This window comes from Cydia pomonella, chromosome 21, assembly GCF_033807575.1.
Source record: "Cydia pomonella isolate Wapato2018A chromosome 21, ilCydPomo1, whole genome shotgun sequence".
NCBI lineage: Eukaryota > Metazoa > Arthropoda > Insecta > Lepidoptera > Tortricidae > Cydia > Cydia pomonella.
This window is the reverse complement of record NC_084723.1, coordinates 5,876,976-5,897,135: the sequence shown is the minus strand read 5'-3', so window position 1 is coordinate 5,897,135 and position 20,160 is coordinate 5,876,976. Positions and strand designations below refer to the sequence as shown.

At 46.0% G+C, this 20,160-nt stretch overlaps 1 protein-coding gene across 1 annotated transcript; it reads left to right on the top strand.

The window, feature by feature from the left end:
- Window positions 1-165: 165 nt before the first annotated feature.
- LOC133529509 (E3 ubiquitin-protein transferase MAEA-like) lies at window positions 166-18,831 on the top strand. The gene is made up of 10 exons (XM_061867234.1): window positions 166-363; window positions 438-557; window positions 991-1,143; window positions 1,687-1,830; window positions 3,817-3,946; window positions 4,211-4,347; window positions 5,416-5,554; window positions 8,349-8,499; window positions 10,157-10,346; window positions 18,733-18,831. The coding sequence occupies exons 2-10, from the start codon at window positions 516-518 to the stop codon at window positions 18,829-18,831; spliced, it is 1,185 nt and encodes a 394-aa protein (XP_061723218.1). The 5' UTR covers window positions 166-363; window positions 438-515.
- The last annotated feature ends 1,329 nt before the right edge of the window (window positions 18,832-20,160 follow it).

Genomic DNA, 20,160 nt, shown 5'->3' with positions numbered 1-20,160 from the left:
CTTGTATCTCTTATTGTGCATTAAAACAGAACAACAGAACAGAAATAAAAAACAACTGAATAAATGTCTGCTTGAAACCAAATCATAAACTATTGTTTTTTTGCTTATTTTTTCACAAAATCTTAAGTTTAACTTTTTCTTGTGAATATCGACATTCATTTGGCTGTTAAGATTTAATCTACAGCTTGTAGGTCAATCAAATTAAAAAAAAGAAACCCATAGAATAAAGCTTTTCATTTGCATAAAATTCACTTTTTGCCCTAATTACGGCGCAGATTCGAAGAATATAATAATTTTGCGTATTAACATTAACATTATACTATTTTCCGTAGCTTATATATCTACCAAGCTTTTCCGTAAGCTGTAAGTGAGTTGCCATATTTACTGGGCTGGTAATAAGCATCTTCCAATCAGCTGAGTTTTGTTTTCCTCTACAGCAGTTTCGAAAAGGAAGCCCTGAAAAGCCTCAGCAGACGCCTTTTTTATTGACAGAGTTTTAAAACTAAAGTTACAACATGATGAACGAATTAAGATCTTTGGAGCATGCTACGTTAAAGGTAAGCATAGTAGTGCTTTGTGCTCTTAAAATTCTACAATCTGTTTGCACACGTATTTATGAAATAATATAAACACTCTCTTGTCCATCACGTCCATGGTATCCAAATGGATATGAACACTGAATTATCCTGTGTTCAAAACGATTCACTCTGGCAGGCTTCATGCTGAAAAAATATCGTCGTATTAAGTACAGAAGACAATATGTATTTATGCGGGTAAACATCTTAACAAATAAGTGTTTTTTTTCATAATACGCTTTATAATATAATTATTGTAAATTATAAAATACTAGTGGAATTGCAAAATGGACAATGGGGACCTGTACTCACTACCTCTAGATAAAATTTGGGCCTCTTTCAGATCAGGCTTAAATGGCATTTTGCTCACTTTGCCATCCTATTAATTAAACCACTGTCAATACAATTTTTTTAGGTGCCATATGAAGTGTTCAACAAACGCTACCGCAATGCCCAGCGGGTGCTGGATGTTGAAGCGAGACAGGTTGGTGCTGCTGCTGGGGAGTTGGAGACTGCCGCCAAAGCTCCGAGCACCGCTGGAGAGATCGATGTGCTTCTAGGAGGCATGGTTTGTAAACCGTGATATTTTTACTTACATATTACAGGAGTAACATTTCAATCTGCCATATTTCAAATAAAAATGCCTTTATTTTTCACAAATTTCTTGTCAATTTTTTCTCACCAAGTGTATTCTTTGTCTGCTTGCCTTGCCCTTTGACAAAGGCCTATTCTATTTATGATTGACTTAAATGAAATTATAACATTCAATCGACAGATGCCTGCCTGTATGCTGAAACCAAGATGGGAAAACTTTACATTCATGCATTATTTTTACCTGCTGACCTGCTTAACAAACTTTGTAGTACCAAAAAGCTGTAATTGTTACCATTATTGACGTTCATGGCTAATTAACTGAAGATAAGAGAAACAAATAATTATAGAGTTATTTGCATGTAGAGTCAACAAAGTAATTCTAATTCTCATAATTAAGTAATTTTTATAGAAGCTTGGTTTTACGTTATACTTATCATATCTGTCATTATTATATTCCCACCAATTTTCGTCCATTTTGCTTCTAAAGTTCTAATGAATACACATTTTGTTGTTTTAGGTGGAGAAACTCACAGCAATGAAGCGTAAGGCATCTGAAGCCATCAGCGAGGAGTTGCAGGTGGCACTAGTGTGCAAGAAGAGGCTGGAGCATATCAAGGAGCAGGCTGTCTCGCTCAACGAGCCGAGCACGCCGCAAGTGCGAGTGAGTACACATTAATTAAATTTGCCAGATCAATTCCATTATTTGTTTTTTTTTTTATTATTCTGAAGTAAAAAATTACAAATAGGGAAGGTTATAGGTTTTTGCAGGCTTCGTTTCAACGAGGATGAGGATGAGGTTTCGGATGAGGGAAACAGGAATTGGAACTCTGTAAAAAAACAATGCAACCTAATAATTTTGGGTAATTGTAAGAAGGGCCCAACTGGCAAAAGAAAATGGGGAAGACAAAAGAAAAGATGGGCCGATGATATAATAACCACAGCAGGAAAATGTTAGATGCATATAGCAAAGGACAGAGGAAGGTGGAAAGGAATGGAGGAGGCTTTTACCCTCAGAGGGGCCACATAACAAAGATGGAAGAAATAGTTGTAAATTAGAAATACATTGCAAAACTTGTTAAGTGGAAAAAAAGCTTTAATAAATAAAAAATTGTAAGAATTGCCTTGATGAGTATAGGTAGACCGTTTAAATGAGTCTTCGCCCGCGCGGTACAGAGGCGCGGGGGAAAGGCGACAAAGGGGATCGAGAGAGGAGCGGGCGGCAGGCGCGCCTAGTGTGATACACAAGAGGTGAAATGCGCACTGGACAGGTTTTGAGATATGTGACGTTATAGCGGTTAATAGTTGGTGTTTTTTTAATGGGAAAGTATATGACGTTAATTTTATTGAAAGTTTATAAAACAACAAACTTAATTAACTTTTGTACTTTTATTCAATGCAAATTATGAATATAATAATTTATAATAATATGTAAGTACGATACTGATGATGACGACTCGAAAGTGATTTATAAATTATAAATCAATCACTTATGTCTATATCAATATCACTTGAACTTGATTCTTCACTTTCGGAGTTATCGTCATCATCAGAATCGTCCTGCAGATTTATAATCAATTGTTGATACTCAATAGAATTCGGGTCCAATTTCTTCTTTCTAAAATATGTGTACACATTAAAAGCCATTTGCTTGGTTTGACTATTAAGTTTCTGTCCAAAGATAAGTCGAGGCATCTTGAGAATGTAATCTCATGTGTATATTTCACCAAGCGCCCGGAACTTATAAACACGAGTGACTGCTAACCGCGTGGCTAGCAAACTGAGCTACGGCAAAAATGCGCCTGCCGCCCGCATCTCTCTCGATCCCCTTTGTCGTCTTACCCCCGCGCCCCTGTACCGCGCGGGCGAAGACTCATTTAAGCGGTCTACCTATAGTAGTTGCCTGTTAAAAGAAAAATACCTATAGTTAGCTATATGCATGAGTTTTTGTACCTATCAAAAATGAAACTTATGGCAAAAAGAAAAACTGACTGTACTTCTGTCCAGCAGCAGGGGGGCGAAACTGTTCCTTTCGGTTTATACATTGTAAGGTTAATTTAAATATACAATTACACAAATTCAATTTACTTAACATTAACAACATAAGGAAAAATAGTTATTGTGGTAACAGGTACAGATAGATTAATTAGGGTCAATATACATATTTTGATTTAAAATTTATAGTTTCAAAATTTCAGCATTATTGTGCACAATATAATTATTACATTAAAGTAACTTTTATTGTATTCCATTAGAAATTCAGAGACGGAATAGTAGGCCTTCTGTAGCAGAAGTGATTTAGCTTTAGGGTAAAGCCTAATTGTGTTTTAGTGCTTTTAATATTGGCAGGAATTTTGTTATAAATCTTAGGACCTAAAACATGCACATCCAGGTCGTATTGCCTGCTGTTGTGATATCGACCGCTTTTCCATTTTTTCTTAGTGAATAATTCAAGATTGTGCCAGAAGTACTTGGCAACTTCTAGAATAAGAACAGAGGGTAATGTCAAGTCATAAGAAAGGGACAGCATGATTCGTCCCTGAATCGCTATCAAACTTCGGTTTTGTAGGAAGTTTCTTTTCTGTACTTACTACTACTTATTCTGTGCCAGCAGTCAAATGTGTGGTCTATAACCAAATTGTGTTTCCAGACGACAGTGAACCAATGGCGCCGCACCCGCTTGGAGCGCATGCTGGTGGACTACTGCCTCCGCAGCGGCTACTACGACGCCGCGGCCAAGCTGGCCGACGCGCGCGACCTGCGCGACCTTACCAACGTCGGTAAGTACACACTAATATACTCGCGACCTTGAAGTAGAAAATTAAAATTCAATTTTTATAAGTGCGCTAGAGGCTCTATGGTCTTTGGCTTTCCTATAGGCTAAGAACGAGAGCGCGGCGACAAAATCTCCCGCGCGAGATTCTGTTGCGGCCCTCATGCTAAGCCTACTGTCCGCGAAATGCAGCGGGAGAGCTGAAGACCTGGCACTTCGGTCAAAGTTTGGTGAAGTAAATTAAAATCCTCAAAAAATAATTAAATTACAGATATCTACTGCGCCGCGGCTGAAGTGGAGGCCGAGCTAAGGAATCGTCGTACCGCACGAGTTCTGCAATGGTGCGCCGACAATAAGTCTAAACTGCGCAAACTCGGCTCCACCATCGAGTTCAAGATACGGCTGCAGGTAAATATCATCTAGATGCCGCCATTATGAGCGTGCAATGACGCCGTCTCTCTCTCTCTTACACACACGCACACACAGCACAGTCAAAATGGCGTCCATAGTCCAATCTGCGCAAACTATGCTCCGCCATCGACTTAAAAATACGACTGCAGGTAAATACAATGAGGTTTAATGATGGAGTCGTTATATACATCTAAATTAAGACCACCATCGAGTATAAGATTCGTCTGCAGTTAAATATCTTAACGACGCCATCTTGATCACACTGAATTATGGCGGGCTTGAGGATTTTAAATGGCGTCCATAGCTATAGATATCATCATTGTAATTTTACATGTATAATTTATTTTTATTGGCTGGAGCAATAAAAGAAAATATTATTGGACATTATTATATTTACTACACAAATTGCATAAGTCCCACAGTAAGCTCAATAAGGCTTATGTTGAGGGTATTAAACAACGACATAAATAATATATACATATTTATAAATACTTATATAGAAACCCTCAACCCGGGACCATTGGCTTCATAGGCAAGGTCTAAGAAACTCCGTATATCACGAGTTCTACAAAGGTCAAAGATATCAAAGAAATTCAAAATGGCGTTGCTATAGTCTTATACACTAGCTAGCTAAGAAACCGCCGTACAGTGCGAGTTCTGCAAATTCTGCAATGCTGCGCTGATAACAAGTCTAAATTGCCCAAACTCGGCTCCACTATAGAGTTCAAGTTACGACCGCAGGTGAAAATCTTTATGATTCAACATGGCGTCAACGTAGACACAAGATGGCGGCATTGGAAATTCAAAATGGCGTCCATATATATATGTACAAGTAATAGAACGGCGGAGGAGCGGCGTCGCATGTGCGCTCTAGGCAACTACCTACACCATTTACTGATGCAAAATTTAAATTCGCTCGACTGCCAAATCAAGTTTCAAAAACAACTCACACTTGACAGTCTTGACACCCCACTGACACCCTTATTAAAATGACAGCGATCGCCACAATGTTCAATATAATTGTCAATAAGATTTCATACGTTAATTATTTATTATGTTTTTTAGGAGTTCATAGAGCTCGTACGCGCCGACCGGCGCTTGGAAGCCGTGAAATACGCTAAGAAGCACCTCTCCCAGTACGAAGAAGAGCAACTCCAGGACATACAACATTGTATGGGCATGCTGGCGTTCCCCAAGGATACAGGTGTGTTACTATTACTCAGTTCATAATCGATCATCTTGAAGTCGTTAAGTACGCCAAGGAGCACCTCTCCCAGTACAATCGTCGACTGTAACGGTTAAATTAAGATTTCGTATACCAAACTATAATTGTGTACTTTTCATGAATAGGCTCCCAACTCAATTATAATATTTATTTCAATATGCTGTAGTCAACTATAAAAAAATACCAATCACTTGCCGCTGCGGTCCAGAGGACGAAACAAAATGGTTGCTCAATAGTATACTACTACAGAGGCTGGGAAATAAGGGGTTGCCGGCCGAGTACATATAGACTAGTATAGTTATGAGGCCGGCAACCCCTTTTCACGCGAGTTATGTATAGTGCTTTTCTCAAAATTATGCAGATGATTGTTTTATGTCCTAATGAGATAGGTTATTCAGTGCATGGGGTATTAAAGGGGAACGATTTTTTTATTAGTTTTATTGTAATAAATATTGAGGCTTGTTGTAGGTACTTAGACAACGATATATATATATATATAATATAAATATATAGAAAACACCCGTGACTCAGGAACAAATATCTGTGCTCATCACACAAATTAATGTCCTTATCACCCACTAGGCCAGACCGGTCGTCAGAAGGAGATACAATTACAGCCCTATAAAGAGTTTTTTTTAGTTAGTCATGCAGAAAATTTTATATGGGCTGTATCTCCTAAACCATGCGTCGTAGCGCAAAAATAATGAAATATTCGTTCCCTTTAAAACACCTATTTAATAATAAAAAAATACAATAAAGGAAAGAAAAATCAATTTTACTAGTTTAAAGTATTATTTTTGTAGATTCGTAGAAAAAGTATTGTGTTATAATCAAGCTTTTTAATCTTGTACTTACTAAGGCGTCTTAGCAAGCTTCGTGACTTTAACACGGTACTGAAAAGCTCTCCATTATATGACGATTGTACAAAATACAATTTTTTGTTGACTCATAGGAAAACTATTGTTTGCAACGTCGTATAAGTAGGTCAAAAAATTCTCGTGGCGTATTCCTTTATAATTTTCGCTTATATCTTCGGCTCCGGCTCACATTGTAACCCACTCCACTCGCCTCCTTTGACCCTTCTTATACAACGATTGCATATAGTTATTTTCAACACACCAACTGGTAAAGGCCCTCTTGATTGTTCAAAAACGAATGAGAAAGTTGTATTTTATCCACATGTGGGGCAAAGCATCAGATGCAAATTTTGAGTTGTTACCTTATGTTAGCTAGTAGAATTTACTTTTAAATGAGGATTTTGAATGATTATTATTTTATTACGTATTTTATTTATTATTGATTTCATAAAAATATGATTTTTTTGATATTTCATAGTTAGTAGTTTTCTCGTGTTAGTGTGGTGAAAAAAAAAAGTGGCAAAGCTTGTAAAACAAATAACTATTGTTTTACAAGAGGGCAAAGTTGTTGTTCAAATCAAATCCAAATGAACGTAATATAAAATGTATCATTCAAAATCATAATTTAAAAGTCAATTCCACCAGCTAACATAAGGAAACAACTCAAAATTTGCATCTGATTACTTTGCCTCACATCTGAATAAAATGCAACTTTCTCATTCGTTTTTGAACAATCAAGAGGGCCTTTACCAGTTGGTGTGGTGAAAAATACTACACTACGTTACAAAGGTAGAGTTAAAAAAATCTGAGATTTAATCGCTTGCATTTACTTTTATTATTAACTTATTTAGTTTGTTTCGGTTTAAATGATGAATGAGAGTCGTGTTAGTTTAAATCGATATAAGTACGAGGGCTAATCCAAAAGTTGTTAGTTGCTCCGGCTCTACTCATGCGATTAAAATTTTATTTATACTATTGTGAGGGATTTTTCACTACTTATTAAAGTGGTGTAAGTACTTATATTTTTAGAAAACGCTTATTTTTGTTTTTATTACTTTTTACTTCGACGCGTCGAAGCCTAACCATCAGTCATGAAAATCAGTAATTGAGATTCAATATGTGCTGTCATTTTATAGACAGTTTTTGTAAAAAAAAATCAAAAGTTTTTTAGGTGCGATGATATAATGACGAATCTCGGCCGTTCTTTTACATATAAATCGTTTTGATTGAGTAAATATTATTATGATTTAATAGGTGTCAACAATGAGTCCTTTCATTAAAAGTAAAAATTTCTGATATTTAAAAAAATATATATATGCATATAAGATTATTTATTGATTTATACATTGGAAATAGCAGAAGGAAGATAATAATTAACCCCGGGAAAATTTAAGTTCGGTTTTCAAAGATTTCAATATGAAATTCATTTAATTATGCCCAAAATTGCCGTTTTTTCTAAGCAATTCGTAACTCCATACAAAACAGCTTACAGTTAGAAATATATAATAAAAAAACTAATTGCATTAATTAAAAAAAAATTGATGGCCATAAGTAGCTTTGAAATATCCCTCACAATAGTATAAATATTTTTTTTATCACACGAGTAGAGCCAGAGCAGAGCAAGTAACATGTTTTACAGTACATATGGTGCTACTTTACCGCACTAGTGCGAAAATTAGCATATTACGTTACTGTGTCGAACATTTAAAGGGCCATATGTACTGTAAAACGTTGTACGATATATGAGCGAATAGGTAATTCGCAACTCGTGTCGATTTAAAACACTCCCTTCGGTCGTGTTTTAATTTATCGCCACTCGTTTCGAATTTCCTATTTTTCGCACTTGTATCGTAATGTACTATAGTATCAGCCCTCGTAAGTATCGAGTGTTGAGCGGTAAGGTGGGGGGTCCGCAGAGGTGGAGCCGTACCGCTCGCTGCTGTGCCCCGGGCGCTGGGCGGCGCTGGAGCGGCAGTTCCGCGGCGAGCACGCGCGCCTGCTGCACCCCGCGCGCCTGCCCGCGCTGCCCGTGGCGCTGCAGCTCGGCCTGCACGCGCTCAACACGCCATATCCTTTACATCACCCCCTCTACTCTACTCGGCTCCATCACCTGCCTGCAGTGGAACCTGGATCATTGCGATCTCAAGGGACTGTCCAATTTGTGTCAATTAACCTAAAAACTTAGGTTTAAAAAATTAGGTTTTTCATTTATGCACGTTCCAATTATCCAGGTTCGAAAAATGTGGTGTCAATTATAAAGGTCCCCGTTTTCGAAACAAATTGGTGAGAATTTGAGGAAAATAAATAAATTAGCGAATTTCATAAATGTTATGTTTATATAAAGCAGTAGAAATAAAAATATGTAACGCTGCAGTAAAAAAAAAAATATTTTTATAAATAAGTTACTTTTTAGGGTTCCGTACCTCGAAAGGAAAAACGGAACCCTTATAGGATCACTTTGTTGTCCGTCCGTCCGTCTGTCTGTCTGTCAAGACCCTTTTTCTGAGGAACGCTTGGAGGTCTACTGTCCTTTGGAGCTGTGAAAAAATCAAACTTCTAAGCCAATGCAATCAAAAGATACAGCCGTTTATGCCGCAAATTTTCGACACTCGCAAGGGAATCAAAACCTACAGGGTACTTCTCGTGAACTCAGAATCTTGAAATTTGGTACGAAGCAACGTCTTATAGCACAGATAAAGGAAAAATTGCGAAAACTGTAAGTTTTTGGTTACATCATATAATAATATATACCTACAGGTTTGTACGGAACCCTCGGTGCGCGAGTCCGACTCGCACTTGCCCGGTTTTCTTTTATAGTTACAGCACAGGCGCTCGACCACGATCTCATCTAATGGTAAGTGATAATGCGGTCTACGGTGGAGCACGCTTACTTATAAGATACATACCTATTTACTCTAGCCTTGAAGAGATTGTACTCATGCGGAAACAGACTTGGGCAGGGCATTCCACTCTTTGGCAGTTCACATAAGGAATGTTGAAGCGAAACGCTTCGTGCGTATTTGTGGAATACTTACCATGAAGCGAGGCCGGCGATGGATGCATCACTAATATTATCAAGATGCAATTAGATATAATAGTCCTTATTAAAAGTAACAAAGATGGCATTTTAGGGTTATTACCACCTACCGTGACATTACAGCCTTACAGCTGAAATTTAATGATGGGAAATCCAAACCGATTCAAAGACACCGATGACCCACCGCCTGTTACGATTCAACTTAGCTTCGCTCTTACTCATAGATTTTATATCTGCGGTCTCGCTCGTTCACTCCCCGCTTCCCCGCGAACCACGGCCATAATAACAAATTTATTAACATGAATGACGTCGATTTTCTGACAGACGGATGATCTTTTTCCCTTAAATAGAAACTAGTATTTTCAAAATGTATGGAACAAATATGTAGTACTCTGCTCAGTCGGGAACCAGTCTTTCCGCCCCGTGGCTGCAATCCATTTTTTTTTACGACTGGATCATGTGGGAAACTAAAATACATACTACATTTATGCGTTAATTACATCTAACGAGTACAGCGGCGAGACGGTGGACTCAACCGAGCGCTGACGACGTGTATTGTCGACATTGTCGTTGGATCTAGAATAATTTTAATCTCGTATCCTAAAAAATATAGTATTTTTTTTGCACTATTATTGTGTATTATATTGCACTTTTTGAATTAAAAACCCGTTCCTTAACATAGCACACTCAGTGCTACAACGAGGCCACGAAGGTGGCGGCGTGCCCCGCGTGCGCGCCGCCGCTGAACGCGCTGGCGCGGCAGCTGCCGCACGCGCACGTGTCGCACTCGCGCCTCGTGTGCCGCCTCAGCCGCCAGCCGCTCAACGAGCACAACCAGCCCATGGCGCTGCCCAACGGACAGGTCTACGGCGAGAGGGTAAATAGGACACATACCTGTTGAACGCTTGTATATATAGACACTGAAGGACAGCTGCCGCACGCGCACGTGTCGCACTCGCGCCTCGTGTGCCGCCTCAGCCGCCAGCCGCTCAACGAGCACAACCAGCCCATGGCGCTGCCCAACGGACAGGTCTACGGCGAGAGGGTAAATAGGACACATACCTGTTGAACGCTTGTATATATAGACACTGAAGGACAGCTGCCGCACGCGCACGTGTCGCACTCGCGCCTCGTGTGCCGCCTCAGCCGCCAGCCGCTCAACGAGCACAACCAGCCCATGGCGCTGCCCAACGGACAGGTCTACGGCGAGAGGGTAAATAGGACACATACCTGTTGAACGCTTGTATATATAGACACTGAAGGACAGCTGCCGCACGCGCACGTGTCGCACTCGCGCCTCGTGTGCCGCCTCAGCCGCCAGCCGCTCAACGAGCACAACCAGCCCATGGCGCTGCCCAACGGACAGGTCTACGGCGAGAGGGTAAATAGGACACATACCTGTTGAACGCTTGTATATATAGACACTGAAGGACAGCTGCCGCACGCGCACGTGTCGCACTCGCGCCTCGTGTGCCGCCTCAGCCGCCAGCCGCTCAACGAGCACAACCAGCCCATGGCGCTGCCCAACGGACAGGTCTACGGCGAGAGGGTAAATAGGACACATACCTGTTGAACGCTTGTATATATAGACACTGAAGGACAGCTGCCGCACGCGCACGTGTCGCACTCGCGCCTCGTGTGCCGCCTCAGCCGCCAGCCGCTCAACGAGCACAACCAGCCCATGGCGCTGCCCAACGGACAGGTCTACGGCGAGAGGGTAAATAGACACATACCTGTTGAACGCTTGTATATATAGACACTGAAGGACAGCTGCCGCACGCGCACGTGTCGCACTCGCGCCTCGTGTGCCGCCTCAGCCGCCAGCCGCTCAACGAGCACAACCAGCCCATGGCGCTGCCCAACGGACAGGTCTACGGCGAGAGGGTAAATAGACACATACCTGTTGAACGCTTGTATATATAGACACTGAAGGACAGCTGCCGCACGCGCACGTGTCGCACTCGCGCCTCGTGTGCCGCCTCAGCCGCCAGCCGCTCAACGAGCACAACCAGCCCATGGCGCTGCCCAACGGACAGGTCTACGGCGAGAGGGTAAATAGACACATACCTGTTGAACGCTTGTATATATAGACACTGAAGGACAGCTGCCGCACGCGCACGTGTCGCACTCGCGCCTCGTGTGCCGCCTCAGCCGCCAGCCGCTCAACGAGCACAACCAGCCCATGGCGCTGCCCAACGGACAGGTCTACGGCGAGAGGGTAAATAGGACACATACCTGTTGAACGCTTGTATATATAGACACTGAAGGACAGCTGCCGCACGCGCACGTGTCGCACTCGCGCCTCGTGTGCCGCCTCAGCCGCCAGCCGCTCAACGAGCACAACCAGCCCATGGCGCTGCCCAACGGACAGGTCTACGGCGAGAGGGTAAATAGGACACATACCTGTTGAACGCTTGTATATATAGACACTGAAGGACAGCTGCCGCACGCGCACGTGTCGCACTCGCGCCTCGTGTGCCGCCTCAGCCGCCAGCCGCTCAACGAGCACAACCAGCCCATGGCGCTGCCCAACGGACAGGTCTACGGCGAGAGGGTAAATAGGACACATACCTGTTGAACGCTTGTATATATAGACACTGAAGGACAGCTGCCGCACGCGCACGTGTCGCACTCGCGCCTCGTGTGCCGCCTCAGCCGCCAGCCGCTCAACGAGCACAACCAGCCCATGGCGCTGCCCAACGGACAGGTCTACGGCGAGAGGGTAAATAGGACACATACCTGTTGAACGCTTGTATATATAGACACTGAAGGACAGCTGCCGCACGCGCACGTGTCGCACTCGCGCCTCGTGTGCCGCCTCAGCCGCCAGCCGCTCAACGAGCACAACCAGCCCATGGCGCTGCCCAACGGACAGGTCTACGGCGAGAGGGTAAATAGGACACATACCTGTTGAACGCTTGTATATATAGACACTGAAGGACAGCTGCCGCACGCGCACGTGTCGCACTCGCGCCTCGTGTGCCGCCTCAGCCGCCAGCCGCTCAACGAGCACAACCAGCCCATGGCGCTGCCCAACGGACAGGTCTACGGCGAGAGGGTAAATAGACACATACCTGTTGAACGCTTGTATATATAGACACTGAAGGACAGCTGCCGCACGCGCACGTGTCGCACTCGCGCCTCGTGTGCCGCCTCAGCCGCCAGCCGCTCAACGAGCACAACCAGCCCATGGCGCTGCCCAACGGACAGGTCTACGGCGAGAGGGTAAATAGACACATACCTGTTGAACGCTTGTATATATAGACACTGAAGGACAGCTGCCGCACGCGCACGTGTCGCACTCGCGCCTCGTGTGCCGCCTCAGCCGCCAGCCGCTCAACGAGCACAACCAGCCCATGGCGCTGCCCAACGGACAGGTCTACGGCGAGAGGGTAAATAGACACATACCTGTTGAACGCTTGTATATATAGACACTGAAGGACAGCTGCCGCACGCGCACGTGTCGCACTCGCGCCTCGTGTGCCGCCTCAGCCGCCAGCCGCTCAACGAGCACAACCAGCCCATGGCGCTGCCCAACGGACAGGTCTACGGCGAGAGGGTAAATAGACACATACCTGTTGACCGCTTGTATATATAGACACTGAAGGACAGCTGCCGCACGCGCACGTGTCGCACTCGCGCCTCGTGTTCCGCCTCAGCCGCCAGCCGCTCAACGAGCACAACCAGCCCATGGCGCTGCCCAACGGACAGGTCTACGGCGAGAGGGTAAATAGGACACATACCTGTTGAACGCTTGTATATATAGACACTGAAGGACAGCTGCCGCACGCGCACGTGTCGCACTCGCGCCTCGTGTGCCGCCTCAGCCGCCAGCCGCTCAACGAGCACAACCAGCCCATGGCGCTGCCCAACGGACAGGTCTACGGCGAGAGGGTAAATAGGACACATACCTGTTGAACGCTTGTATATATAGACACTGAAGGACAGCTGCCGCACGCGCACGTGTCGCACTCGCGCCTCGTGTGCCGCCTCAGCCGCCAGCCGCTCAACGAGCACAACCAGCCCATGGCGCTGCCCAACGGACAGGTCTACGGCGAGAGGGTAAATAGGACACATACCTGTTGAACGCTTGTATATATAGACACTGAAGGACAGCTGCCGCACGCGCACGTGTCGCACTCGCGCCTCGTGTGCCGCCTCAGCCGCCAGCCGCTCAACGAGCACAACCAGCCCATGGCGCTGCCCAACGGACAGGTCTACGGCGAGAGGGTAAATAGGACACATACCTGTTGAACGCTTGTATATATAGACACTGAAGGACAGCTGCCGCACGCGCACGTGTCGCACTCGCGCCTCGTGTGCCGCCTCAGCCGCCAGCCGCTCAACGAGCACAACCAGCCCATGGCGCTGCCCAACGGACAGGTCTACGGCGAGAGGGTAAATAGGACACATACCTGTTGAACGCTTGTATATATAGACACTGAAGGACAGCTGCCGCACGCGCACGTGTCGCACTCGCGCCTCGTGTGCCGCCTCAGCCGCCAGCCGCTCAACGAGCACAACCAGCCCATGGCGCTGCCCAACGGACAGGTCTACGGCGAGAGGGTAAATAGACACATACCTGTTGAACGCTTGTATATATAGACACTGAAGGACAGCTGCCGCACGCGCACGTGTCGCACTCGCGCCTCGTGTGCCGCCTCAGCCGCCAGCCGCTCAACGAGCACAACCAGCCCATGGCGCTGCCCAACGGACAGGTCTACGGCGAGAGGGTAAATAGACACATACCTGTTGAACGCTTGTATATATAGACCCTGAAGGACAGCTGCCGCACGCGCACGTGTCGCACTCGCGCCTCGTGTGCCGCCTCAGCCGCCAGCCGCTCAACGAGCACAACCAGCCCATGGCGCTGCCCAACGGACAGGTCTACGGCGAGAGGGTAAATAGACACATACCTGTTGAACGCTTGTATATATAGACACTGAAGGACAGCTGCCGCACGCGCACGTGTCGCACTCGCGCCTCGTGTGCCGCCTCAGCCGCCAGCCGCTCAACGAGCACAACCAGCCCATGGCGCTGCCCAACGGACAGGTCTACGGCGAGAGGGTAAATAGGACACATACCTGTTGACCGCTTGTATATATAGACACTGAAGGACAGCTGCCGCACGCGCACGTGTCGCACTCGCGCCTCGTGTGCCGCCTCAGCCGCCAGCCGCTCAACGAGCACAACCAGCCCATGGCGCTGCCCAACGGACAGGTCTACGGCGAGAGGGTAAATAGGACACATACCTGTTGAACGCTTGTATATATAGACACTGAAGGACAGCTGCCGCACGCGCACGTGTCGCACTCGCGCCTCGTGTGCCGCCTCAGCCGCCAGCCGCTCAACGAGCACAACCAGCCCATGGCGCTGCCCAACGGACAGGTCTACGGCGAGAGGGTAAATAGGACACATACCTGTTGAACGCTTGTATATATAGACACTGAAGGACAGCTGCCGCACGCGCACGTGTCGCACTCGCGCCTCGTGTGCCGCCTCAGCCGCCAGCCGCTCAACGAGCACAACCAGCCCATGGCGATGCCCAACGGACAGGTCTACGGCGAGAGGGTAAATAGGACACATACCTGTTGAACGCTTGTATATATAGACACTGAAGGACAGCTGCCGCACGCGCACGTGTCGCACTCGCGCCTCGTGTGCCGCCTCAGCCGCCCGCCGCTCAACGAGCACAACCAGCCCATGGCGCTGCCCAACGGACAGGTCTACGGCGAGAGGGTAAATAGGACACATACCTGTTGAACGCTTGTATATATAGACACTGAAGGACAGCTGCCGCACGCGCACGTGTCGCACTCGCGCCTCGTGTGCCGCCTCAGCCGCCAGCCGCTCAACGAGCACAACCAGCCCATGGCGCTGCCCAACGGACAGGTCTACGGCGAGAGGGTAAATAGGACACATACCTGTTGAACGCTTGTATATATAGACACTGAAGGACAGCTGCCGCACGCGCACGTGTCGCACTCGCGCCTCGTGTGCCGCCTCAGCCGCCAGCCGCTCAACGAGCACAACCAGCCCATGGCGCTGCCCAACGGACAGGTCTACGGCGAGAGGGTAAATAGGACACATACCTGTTGAACGCTTGTATATATAGACACTGAAGGACAGCTGCCGCACGCGCACGTGTCGCACTCGCGCCTCGTGTGCCGCCTCAGCCGCCAGCCGCTCAACGAGCATAACCAGCCCATGGCGCTGCCCAACGGACAGGTCTACGGCGAGAGGGTAAATAGGACACATACCTGTTGAACGCTTGTATATATAGACACTGAAGGACAGCTGCCGCACGCGCACGTGTCGCACTCGCGCCTCGTGTGCCGCCTCAGCCGCCAGCCGCTCAACGAGCACAACCAGCCCATGGCGCTGCCCAACGGACAGGTCTACGGCGAGAGGGTAAATAGGACACATACCTGTTGAACGCTTGTATATATAGACACTGAAGGACAGCTGCCGCACGCGCACGTGTCGCACTCGCGCCTCGTGTGCCGCCTCAGCCGCCAGCCGCTCAACGAGCACAACCAGCCCATGGCGCTGCCCAACGGACAGGTCTACGGCGAGAGGGTAAATAGACACATACCTGTTGAACGCTTGTATATATAGACACTGAAGGACAGCTGCCGCACGCGCACGTGTCGCACTCGCGCCTCGTGTGCCGCCTCAGCCGCCAGCCGCTCAACGAGCACAACCAGCCCATGGCGCTGCCCAACGGACAGGTCTACGGCGAGTGGGTAAATAGACACATACCTGTTGACCGCTTGTATATATAGACACTGAAAGACAGCTGCCGCACGCGCACGTGTCGCACTCGCGCCTCGTGTGCCGCCTCAGCCGCCAGCCGCTCAACGAGCACAACCAGCCCATGGCGCTGCCCAACGGACAGGTCTACGGCGAGAGGGTAAATAGGACACATACCTGTTGAACGCTTGTATATATAGACACTGAAGGACAGCTGCCGCACGCGCACGTGTCGCACTCGCGCCTCGTGTGCCGCCTCAGCCGCCAGCCGCTCAACGAGCACAACCAGCCCATGGCGCTGCCCAACGGACAGGTCTACGGCGAGAGGGTAAATAGGACACATACCTGTTGAACGCTTGTATATATAGACACTGAAGGACAGCTGCCGCACGCGCACGTGTCGCACTCGCGCCTCGTGTGCCGCCTCAGCCGCCAGCCGCTCAACGAGCACAACCAGCCCATGGCGCTGCCCAACGGACAGGTCTACGGCGAGAGGGTAAATAGGACACATACCTGTTGAACGCTTGTATATATAGACACTGAAGGACAGCTGCCGCACGCGCACGTGTCGCACTCGCGCCTCGTGTGCCGCCTCAGCCGCCAGCCGCTCAACGAGCACAACCAGCCCATGGCGCTGCCCAACGGACAGGTCTACGGCGAGAGGGTAAATAGGACACATACCTGTTGAACGCTTGTATATATAGACACTGAAGGACAGCTGCCGCACGCGCACGTGTCGCACTCGCGCCTCGTGTGCCGCCTCAGCCGCCAGCCGCTCAACGAGCACAACCAGCCCATGGCGCTGCCCAACGGACAGGTCTACGGCGAGAGGGTAAATAGGACACATACCTGTTGAACGCTTGTATATATAGACACTGAAGGACAGCTGCCGCACGCGCACGTGTCGCACTCGCGCCTCGTGTGCCGCCTCAGCCGCCAGCCGCTCAACGAGCACAACCAGCCCATGGCGCTGCCCAACGGACAGGTCTACGGCGAGAGGGTAAATAGGACACATACCTGTTGAACGCTTGTATATATAGACACTGAAGGACAGCTGCCGCACGCGCACGTGTCGCACTCGCGCCTCGTGTGCCGCCTCAGCCGCCAGCCGCTCAACGAGCACAACCAGCCCATGGCGCTGCCCAACGGACAGGTCTACGGCGAGAGGGTAAATAGGACACATACCTGTTGAACGCTTGTATATATAGACACTGAAGGACAGCTGCCGCACGCGCACGTGTCGCACTCGCGCCTCGTGTGCCGCCTCAGCCGCCAGCCGCTCAACGAGCACAACCAGCCCATGGCGCTGCCCAACGGACAGGTCTACGGCGAGAGGGTAAATAGGACACATACCTGTTGAACGCTTGTATATATAGACACTGAAGGACAGCTGCCGCACGCGCACGTGTCGCACTCGCGCCTCGTGTGCCGCCTCAGCCGCCAGCCGCTCAACGAGCACAACCAGCCCATGGCGCTGCCCAACGGACAGGTCTACGGCGAGAGGGTAAATAGACACATACCTGTTGAACGCTTGTATATATAGACACTGAAGGACAGCTGCCGCACGCGCACGTGTCGCACTCGCGCCTCGTGTGCCGCCTCAGCCGCCAGCCGCTCAACGAGCACAACCAGCCCATGGCGCTGCCCAACGGACAGGTCTACGGTGAGAGGGTAACACTCTTTACATTACATTTTATTTATTGTGGACGCACAATCGAACAAACTGAAGGCGGTTTATACAGAGCGAAATTTTAACTACCAGCCATTTCTGCGTAGTTACTATAGGTCATACTGAACCACTTTTATTATAGGACCAATGCCGAAATTGTAAAAATTTCACCCTGTATCTACAGAGTACTTAGACATTGAGCGTGCCAAACATATGCCGTGACAGACAAAATATTTTTTCTACTCGTTGACTGTAATAGTTGAATTAAGATTTCGTATTTTAAATTATAATTGCGTACTTTTCATGTATGACCCACTCAACTATAAGATTCATTTCGATACGCTGTAGTCTACTGTAAAAAAATTGCCCAATCATATGTCGCCGCGCTCCCCTAGAACGGGGGACGGGCCGGCGAGGGCTTGCGCGTTTATGTATTTTGTAATACATTTTGTGTACTTAGATAGTTACCAATTTTCATTACTGATTTAGGTTTTATAGTAAAAAAAGTAATATTTTTGATGTCTCGTAGAAAAAGTATTGTATACAATAGTGTTATAACTTTTCAATCTCGTACCTCACTTAGGCAACTCAGCAAGCTTCAAGCTTGCCTAAACACGGTATTCGACTGAAATGCTTTCTATTATATCACGATTGTATAAAGTACTATTTTTTACAGACAACTTTACCTGCGACAGATATAAAATACAATAAATAAATACGTAGACACTTGTGTATAAGAATATTATTTTGTCTGCCACGGCACATGTCTTGCACGGTCAATGTCTGTAGATATAAACCGACCTTTATTAGTGATCTATAGTCACGAACTTTCTATCCGCAGGCTCTCCGCGAGATGATGGACGAGCACGGCACCATCGTGTGCCCGAAGACCAACGAGGTGTTCTGCATGAAGCGCGTCGAGAAAGTCTACGTCATGTGAATACTCCTTACCTACATAGCGCTATGGCTACTTGAAGGTTGCGCTCGCAAGCCTATTGAAAATAACAGCAAAATGTATTTTTAATATTCACTTACATGATCAGTTTAAATCTGAGAGTAGATAAAATAAAACGATTAAAGTCACAAATAGAGCGACCCGTTTAAAAAAACAAAAGTTTTTCAATACAGTTGAGTTGAATCCTACTTTTGAGTTAATAACTTGTATTAGGAGGAATTCGCTCTTTTATAGGTTCCGGATTCCGTTTGAGTTGACCGAAGTTAGTGTGTGATACCTAAAATTATTATGTAATTTCCTTCTATTTATTGCTTGAACTAATTTTAAATAAGGGGTAAATTCAGTTCCTAATTGTATGTACGATCAGATTTGGACTGTCTGGAGTAGATTTTATAAGGGTGACCACACACACATTAAACAGTTTTTTATTTATTTAACGACTATCAATTAAAATAAATCTTTGCTGCTTGCGCAAAAAGTTCAATTTGATTTAGGAAACAGCTTGCGGGTGCCATATCTTATTGTATAAACTTTTATTTAAGACGTCAGTCCGAATCTCTTGGATTAGCCATAACGACGGACGTTTTTTTTAAATATTTTATTACATAATATTATAATTGGGAAATTTGTAAAAATAAAGAATCGAAAAGCAATATACAAATCGCGATCACAATATCTAAATATGATATTTTATTTACAACATGTTTCCAGCATACATTTATATGGCCGATTGTAAATGTGGAGTTTATTTACTGGTATTGTAGCCAAAATGTATATTTTTTTAAAGTTTAAGGTGTATAGTCAGTTTTGAGTTATGGTCTCATTGTATGAACTTGTCTTAAATAAGAAATAAACGGTAATCATGAAATATAATTTTGTTTTTATTGCATCACTTGTTTCGTTTCTAAAAATTGTTTTATTGTGTAATTCAGTGTAGTTAGTATAGTTTTAGTATTCGCTCTTTAATGTGTATTACATGCTGCGCATACATGCTTTGGATGGCATTCCCAACCTGTGTTTTGAACCTCAAAATTATTATTTAATGTAATAAATGTTATGTCTTTTGTGTGCCTAATAAATAAAAAAAATCACTGCAGGTAATATTGCGAAAGCTGGCGAGATAACATAATGAACTAACGAATGGCGTATAACTTGTGAGTTACCATTCCTTTTTATCAAATAGGGTATTATTAATTTTCCAATGGTCAGGCTAAGGCTTTTGTTTCACGAAAAATCATATGTAGATCAAATGCTTTCCATTGCCAAAATTATTCAAATATTCACTATGGCTATGGAAAATATATCTTAAATTCT